We start from the raw sequence: 8,718 nt of genomic DNA on the forward strand, positions 1-8,718 counted from the left end.
ATTAGATAACTTGATATAGATGTTCAGAGTCAGAATTACAATGATAAGTTTAAGGTATGCGAGATTCATTTGTCATGCTCCCTCTGTCATTATAACCTAAACATCTAAAAATTGACAAGATACTTATGTAGCAATCAGACTCAGTTCAGATCCTAACAGAAAGGGCTCGAATTTGATGTTTGAACTAATATTGGAAAAAACAAAAATAGAGTTATATTCGTTCCAAATGAAATTTAAAGGCTTGTTTTACTTTATTCTATTATTGCAGGAAAATAAATTAAAATCACATGTCAGTAAATCTAACACTATTATGAAGCAGTACAGATAAACTCAGGCAATATATGCTAAAAGGTGGCCACAATCACATTATGTATAACTACTATAGATTAAAATTCGGAATATATTATTAGAAATCATCAAATTGTAGACTCTACATCCTCAAGCGTGTATAGCAGCTTGCTTCTTGATCATGGTAGCGAAGCAGTAATCCTTAATTCAAATACTTTAATGCCTCAGTTTTGTTTAACTTGACAGATTAATAAATAAAGCAGGAAGACTACAGGCATAGAAGTAGAAGACACTAATACCTTTGAAGTTAACTCTTTTAAATCTGCTGATATATTATCACAAATAGAAAATAAATATATTTGTAGTTAATTTCTCCTACCTACTTGGCTTGGATCATTGTAGACTTCAACAAAGTCACCTCCACACATGGAAAAGCCTTCAGTAATTCCTGCGCTGCTCCAGGACATAGTAACACATCATAAATACAATATACTTGGTAAGAAAAAAGTAATCTAATGCTGTTTTAATATTTTTTACAAACATGGAAAAGCATTCTTATGTGACCCTTGCATTTTTAGCCCATAAAATGTAAAAAAAAAAAATACTTTCTTTAAAAACAGAACTTTCATTCACCATTATACCATAGTCATTTGACTCATCTCCAAAGCCTCGCGGTAGGATTTTGGTCATTCTTTCTTGTAGATCTTGGCTGGGATAGAGTCACTCTTATGGCATCACTTTGGTGCTCTGCCATGGGTTTTTTGTGGGGTCTGTATGATATACATGTCGAGGAATTGGCATGCTTTGTTGCATAGATCTATATCCTAGTTTAGCTGTTTCTTTTTATTTTGTGAGCATTTCTTATCCTCTTTTTTGTACATTTTCTTCTCATCTAATATCATTTTTTATCCAAAAACAATAATATTTATATTTTTTAAATAGAAAATTTAATTATCAGTTATAGTAAAATTATTTATGAATAAATTTTTTTATAGTAGCAACAATAATAATAATATATAGGCATAATTGTAGTTAAAAATATAAATTAAATTTTTAAATATTAATAGTGTTAAATTCTAAATAAATTGTTAGAATATTCTAAATAAATAGTGTTAAATTAAATAGAGTGAATACTCACTTTCATCCTTGAAAATTTCCGAGTGTACCAATCTGATCCCCCGAAAAAGTAAAAACTCAAATTAGTACCCAAAGATTGTAAATGTAAGTCGATATAGTCCATGTTAGGGATCATAAAAAATGCTAAAAATGAATACTTTAACCCATGTTTGATATGTTTTAGAACCATTTTGGGTTTTTCAATTTTCCATAGACCAAATTGGTACACGCAAAAAATTTGAAGGACCAAATAGGTCTTTACTCTTGAATAAATAAGCGAGACTCTATCAGTTTTCTTCATTAAGTAGAGTTTGCCATTCTACCACATTAAGTTTCATCACTTACTATTCTCCTTCAAGAAATAGAGTGATCTTGAACTACTAGATAAATTAAAATAAATGGTTAATGATTTGTGTAACTGTGTAAGAGTTATCATTAAAGTGTAAGTTGGCTGCTTCCAATATATTTCATTTAATTGCAGAGAGCTGAATAAGCCTCAACATAAAGTGCAGTGTTAGGCACTCCAAAGGTGTGTCACCAATTAAGTTCTTGAAAAAAAAAGACAATGTTAATGAACGAGTGAGTTAGAGATCCTTAAAAGGACTGATGTAGTGACATTTAAATGCTCGAAGGACATCATTGGTGGCAAAAAACTTTCAAGGATCTTACTGTTGAAAGTAGTTAGATGTATAAAACATAGATGTGCCTTGATCAAACAGCTTACGCATCTATTACCAAGTGATAAGGAGTTTGATCCTTCTTGTCTTCATTCTTCTAAATGATAAAAGTTAAAATTTCAATACATGATTTGCGGGCTTGTGCATAGTCCACGCTTCAAGCCCAAAGGGCTATTCAGTGGGGGCATATACATATTAAATATATAAAACCATTCATTTACTCAACGGCTTAAGCTTTTGGAAAGTTGGTTCTTGACAATGCTATTATCCTTGGAGAATGTTTACTCCCCAAGGATAATATTATAAATAGGACTATTAGGTTTGTGTTTTGTACACGTCATATTATCAATGGAACATACTCTCTGTTTTGTCCTTTCCATCTAGTAGTTATAATTTTAACAGTGGTGATTTCAGTAAAGTGCAAGAATATTACAAACACAAGCAGAAACCAATAACCCTCTGCACTTATCACATTTTAACAATGGTGAATTAAGCTCAAAACTCAGACCTTAAGTCCTTAACGGGTTTGGAAGGAAAAGGGAAGATATTCTTTGGCAGTTTGCTATGTTGCTGTGCCACTTGGTGTCTTCAGATAGAAAGAAATGAGAGAATTTTAAAAGGGACATCTCTTCTGTTAAGCATGCTTGGAAAAAGAGAAAGCTATTTTTCATTATGGTTCAGTGGTCTTATTTAGTTTCTTTGATGATTTCGCAATTAGTTATATTCACCATATCGCCAATCCTTTCTTGTATCCCTTATTTCCTTCTAATAAATTTTATTTCATTAAAGGAGTCAATATGTGTACCTGGCTGGATGAATATCTGGTATTGAAACAGGCCGAAGTTGATCACTATCTGACAGTGAGTTGCAATTGCTGTGAATCCAAGGATATATCGTCCACTCACCAGCAGTTTCAGAACTTGCATCCATCAGGAATTCAAGCCATTTGTTAGAAAACAAGGAAAGAACTGAAAATTCATTCCCAAGAATTTAAAGAGAGAACCCTAATTCTTACTGGTTAAGAATAAAACTTGAGCATATCATCATATAGTATGAAAATTCATTCCCCTGACTGACAAATCCTGCATCACAGTATAGCGTACTAGTTACAGTAAAAGTATAACTAAACCTAATTCCTATGTAAGCCCAGTAATACACACACACCTAAACGTGAAATCTCCAGAGCCAGCCGACCAAGTCCAGCACCAGGAACTAAACAAGCAGGTGGACTGTTTTTGAAATTTATGCTTTCAGTGAACAAATTGTGCAAACAAACTTCAACCCGGAACAGAGTTTTCTGAAGGTGTGTAGGGTATTGAGGAATACCTCTCTTTACTGCGATTAGGGAATAAGGTATTAAGCTCTTCAAGTATAGGCATGTAGCACTGATCGCGTTCATTTTTACCCTATAAAGATACAGTTGCAGAAGAAAAAAAGATGGCAGTTAATCAAGCTTTTCATAATGGGGATTGGGGACGGTTACAAGGACTAGATAACCATACTCGAACAACAAAAACACAACAAAAAGCCTTTTCCCACTAAGTGGGGTCGGCTACAAGGATTAGACAACATCATTATGTTCAGAATGGCCATATAGATTAAAGACCTTTTTGAATGATTTCAAGTGTTTTTCTTGGTCACTTTCTTTCTACCTCTAACAATTGGGCTATCCTACATCTAATCCATACTTCTTACTAGGGCTCCTATTGCTATTTTTTCTAACAGGGCCAAATCACTTCTAGCAAAATTCTACCATCTTTTCCTCAATAGGTGTTGCCTTTACTTTCTCTCTAAGGCCCTCAATTCAGATCTTGTCTTATATGCCAATCAAAAACACTAAAACATCCTTGTCTCTTAAAAAATGAGCTTACGCTTTAGTTAGCTTATGTTGCCCGATGTTAAGAACTATAATAATAATGAAATAAATGTCTTACCGTTGTGTGGTAAAACTTTCTTTTTGAGTTTCAGAGGCACTGATAAGAATCGGGGAGCCAAACCCCCAATTAAGCATGTGTATGTAAGAAGGGTAACTAATTAGAAGTAACTAACTAGGACAGCTGTCCTTCTAGTTAGTGAATATAAATAAGATCAGGGAAAGGTAGTTATTCACTTTTGAAAGTAAATTGGAAGTTGGAACTGATTTTAGGAAATCAGTGATGGTTACTTTCTCTCATTCATCTCTTACTTGTAAACACGTTCTCATCTCAATAATACACACTTACGTATCAAAATCACATTGATTTTGCATCTTCTATTTTATGTTTCTATATTTTGATTTGATACCAGTTCTAACACTAGTATCAGAGCACCGACCTGGTGCCTGAAAGATAAAACTTATGTTGCAACGCGTATGGTGGTAACAAGAGGAATGACTAAAAGCAATGATGATTGGAGCCAAGAACGGGAGGAATTGCGGATGCGACTGGAACTCAGTGAAGCTCGCACCAAGAAGGCTGATGAAGAGATGAGGGTGCGAATGGAGCATAGCGAGGCACGTGCAAGGAAGACCGAAGATCTTCTTGAGGCAATTGCAACGAAACTGGGAATTCCCGCACAAATTGGGGAAGACGAAACTAGCGAGGTTGGCGGGGAGCATGGGGCAAACCATGATAGGGAACACGGAATGGACATCAGTGGTGATCGTAGGGGAGACATCGACGTTGGACCGAAACCGAGGAGGAAGCTGGAAATTCCAGTTTTCGGTGGGGACGACGCTTTTGGTTGGACTTGCAAATTGGAGAGATATTTTGCATTTCGGGGCGTTGCCGATCATGAAAGAATGCAAGCCACACTAATGGCGTTGGAAGGGAAGGCTTTAACATGGTTCCAATGGTGGGAAAGGTGTAAACCTAGACCCACGTGGGAGGGGTTCAAGGTGGCAGTGATCTAACGGTTCCAACCATCAATGATGCAAAATCCTTTTGAGATGTTACTGTCATTGAAACAAACTGGGGATGTGGAGGACTACGTGGAGGAGTTTGAAAAGTACATTGGGGCCCTTAAGGAGATGGATCAAGATTTCGCAAAAGGGATCTCTTTGAATGGGTTGAAAGATGACATTCAAGCGGAGGTAAGGCTCTTCGAGTTATCCACCTTAGCTGAGGTTGTTCGAAAAGCATTGATGGTTGAAAGGAGGAATTCAGTGGTGCATAAAGGAGGGTATGGTTATGTTGCTAAACCAGCTGGGTATTCCCGAAGCAATTCCTACCACAAGGTTGTCACGGTGGACTCGAGGGTAGTGCCGGATAAAACCATAGGGCAGTTTGAGGGAAGCCATCTCACTAGCAGTTATGGATCGGCGAATTGAAAGACAAAAGAGAAAAAGGGTTGTGCTTTAAATGCGATGAACCGTATAGTAGGGAGCAACGTTGCAAGAATAAACAACTCTGAATGATATTGCTAGAGGAGGAAGAAGAAGACAGTGATGGCAAGGGAGAGGAGGAAACCGAATTGGGGCAGTACAAATCCTTGCAATTATCTCTATGTTCCATGGCCGGTTTGACCTCTACAAAATCTTGGAAGGTCACGGGTGAATTGTTGAGGAGGACGGTGGTTATTTTGTTGGACTGTGGGGCTTCACATAATTTTGTTGCCACCAATTTGGTAGCACAATTGCAGCTAGCTGTGGTTGATACTTCTAGCTATGTGGTAGAGGTGGGGGATGGTTATAAAGTGCGGTGTCAAGGCAAACGTGAGGGTCTAAGTATGAATCCAGAAGTTAGAATTTCTGCAGGATTTCTACCTATTCGGTCTGAGGGGGGAAGACATGGTGCTTGGGTTGGATTGGCTGGCCGGTCTCGGGGAGGTGAAGGCTGACTTCGGGAAACTGGAATTATCATTGAAAAGGGGTGTTGAGTGGTATAAGATAACAGGGGATCCTAATCTATCAAGAACGCAGTTGACTTTTGGAACATTCTTACAAGCTCTGAATGAAGAGGGTGAAGGGTGAAGGATTGATGCTTCATTGTACTTAAGCACCAATGTTATTGATAGGTGATATTTCCATACCCGAAGAGTTGTTGTCAATATTACAAACATATGATGTTGTTTTTCAGGACCTACCGGGGCTACCGCCAGCGAGGAGACATGATCATGCAATTCACTTGAAGGAGGGGGCCGAGATACCCAATTTACGGCCTTACAAATGTCCTCATTTCAAGAAGTCAGAAATTGAGAGATTGGTGGGAGAAATGTTGCAAGCTGGGGTAATTCAACCGAGTATCAGTCCTTATTCCAGCCCCATTATCTTGGTCAAGAAGAAGGATGGGGGGTGGAGGTTTTGCGTTGATTACTGAGCCTTGAATAAGGTCACTATTCCGAACAAGTTTCCTATTCCGATGATAGAAGAATTGTTGGATGAGTTAGGTGGGGCGAGAATTTTTTCAAAGTTGGATTTGAAGTTAGGGTATCATCAGATACGGATGAAGGAAGATGTTCTGAAGACAGATTTTTAGACTCTAGAAGGACATTACGAATTCTTAGTGATGCTTTTTGGTCTCACCAATGCTCCATCTACGTTCCAAGCTTTAATGAATGAGGTTTTGAAGCCATTCCTAAGGAAGTATGCGCTGGTTTTTTTTTATGATTATTTTGGTTTTCAGCAAGGACTTGATCAGCCATGTGTCTCACTTAGCGCAAGTATTGGAGGTGCTGCATCAGAATTATCTCAAGGCCAACAAAAAGAAGTGCAGTTTTGGTCGAGGCAGTTTGGAGTATCTCGGTCATATTATCTCGGGGGAAGGGGTGGCGGCGGATTAGTCCAAGATAGAGGTGATGCAGACGTGGTCGAGACCTGTTGATATTAGAGGATTTAGGGGATTCTTGGAATTGACAGGGTATTACTGGCAGTTTGTTAAAAGCTATGGGAAAATCGCTAAGCCTTTGACCAACATGTTGAAGAAGGATAGTTTTATTTGGTCTGAAGAAGCTACCGAAGCTTTTGAATTTTTGAAGGCTACCATGGTTGATTTACCCAAGCTTGTAGTTCCTGATTTTTCTAAGGTCTTTGTGATTGAGACCGATGCTTCCAGCTCCGGTTTGAGTGCGGTTTTAATGCAGGATGGGAGACGTTGGCCTTTTGGAGTAAGGGGTTGTCAGCTAGGGCGCAATTGAAGTCAGTCTATGAGCGGGAGTTGATGGCCTTGGTGCAAACCGTGCAAAGATGGAGACACTATGTTTTGGGCAGACATTTTGTTATCAAGACAGACCAGAGAAGTCTCAAGTTCTTGACAGAGCAACGATTGTTTAGTGATGAGCAGTTCAAATGGGCAGTCAAACTGATTGGTTTAGACTTTGAGATCCAATATAAGCCAGGAAACGAGAATTCAGCTGCAGATGCCTTATCCCGAAAGGACATGTATTCGGCTATTTCAGTTTTGACAACCGAAGACGTTGAGGATTAGTTGAGGGAAGTACAATAGGATCCAAAGTGGCAACTAGTGGTACAGGATTTGATAGTTTCTCCTACCTCACATCCGAATTTCCAAGTGAAGAATGGGTTGCTAATGTACAAAGGGAGAATGGTTCTTTCTAGAGTTTCAAACCTGATTCCATCCATTTTAGTTGAATGTCATACCACGCCAATGAGGGGACACTCGGATTTTTCAGAACTTACAAACGGGTGGCCAATTTTTTATTCTGGGAAGGAATGAAGAAGGATATCATGAAATTTGTCGAGGAATGTGATGTATGTCAAAGGGCTAAGTACTCCACCTTATCTCTAGGGGGGTTGTTGCAACCGTTGCCTATTCCCACGTAGGTTTGGACGGATATCTCCATGGATTTTATCGGAGGGTTACGTAAGGTCCAAGGTAAAGATACAATTTTCGTGGTGGTGGACCGTTTGTCTAAATATTCGCATTTTTTGCTTTGGGTCATCCGTTTACAGCACGGGAGGTTGTGATTGTTTTTGTTCAGGAAGTGGTGAAGCTGGACGGGTTTCCATCCACTATCGTTTCGGATAGGGACCCAATATTTTTGAGCCAATTTTGGAAGGAATTGTTTAGGCTGGCCGGGACTCAATTAAAACTCAGCACGTCTTACCACCCCCAGACTGATGGGCAAACCGAAGTTGTAAATAGGTGTCTTGAAACCTATTTGAGGTGCTTTGTCGAACCCAAACCGAGGCAGTGGCTGAATTGGCTTTCTTGGGCCGAATTCTGGTATAATACTACTTACCAGAGTTCCGCAGATATGACCCATTTCAAGGCGTTATATGGGTATGATCCTCCTACATTGATAAAAGGGATTTCTTCCAAGATTGAAGGGGTTAACCAACTGGTGCAGCAGAGGGATGAGGTGTTGGGGGAGTTAAGACAGAATCTACTCAAGGCCCAAGATTATATGAGGACTCAAGCAGATAAACATAGGCGCATGGTGGAATTTTCAGTGGGGGATTGGGTTTACTTAAAATTGCAACCCTACAAGCTCAAATCGATTGCAAACAGGTCGTGTGCCATGCTAGCAGCTCAGTTCTATGGTCCTTAACAGATTATAAGTAGGGTTGGTATGGTTGCATACAAATTGGATTTGCCGGCGCAAGCAAAGGTGCATCCATATTCCATGTGTCTTTGTTAAAGAAAGCTCTCAAGCCAAATCAACAACCCCTACCGCTTCCTCCTATGTTGAATGAGGAGTA

General features: G+C 38.9%; 1 protein-coding gene across 3 annotated transcripts in view; it reads right to left on the reverse strand.

Annotated features, from left to right (window-relative positions):
• The window catches only part of LOC109350674 (carnosine N-methyltransferase-like), a 28,535-nt gene that overhangs the window by 2,861 nt on the left and 16,956 nt on the right, over positions 1-8,718 (reverse strand). For all 3 annotated transcript variants that reach the window (XM_019591927.1, XM_019591926.1, XM_019591925.1), the window contains 5 exons: positions 3,408-3,487; positions 3,246-3,310; positions 3,097-3,163; positions 2,887-3,000; positions 668-741 (listed from right to left, as the gene is read on the reverse strand). In XM_019591927.1, coding sequence (XP_019447472.1) covers positions 668-741; positions 2,887-3,000; positions 3,097-3,163; positions 3,246-3,310; positions 3,408-3,487 — 400 coding nt within the window. The remainder of the gene's footprint in view (positions 1-667; positions 742-2,886; positions 3,001-3,096; positions 3,164-3,245; positions 3,311-3,407; positions 3,488-8,718) is intronic.

This window comes from Lupinus angustifolius, chromosome LG06 (genome assembly GCF_001865875.1).
Source record: "Lupinus angustifolius cultivar Tanjil chromosome LG06, LupAngTanjil_v1.0, whole genome shotgun sequence".
In the NCBI taxonomy this organism is placed as follows: domain Eukaryota; kingdom Viridiplantae; phylum Streptophyta; class Magnoliopsida; order Fabales; family Fabaceae; genus Lupinus; species Lupinus angustifolius.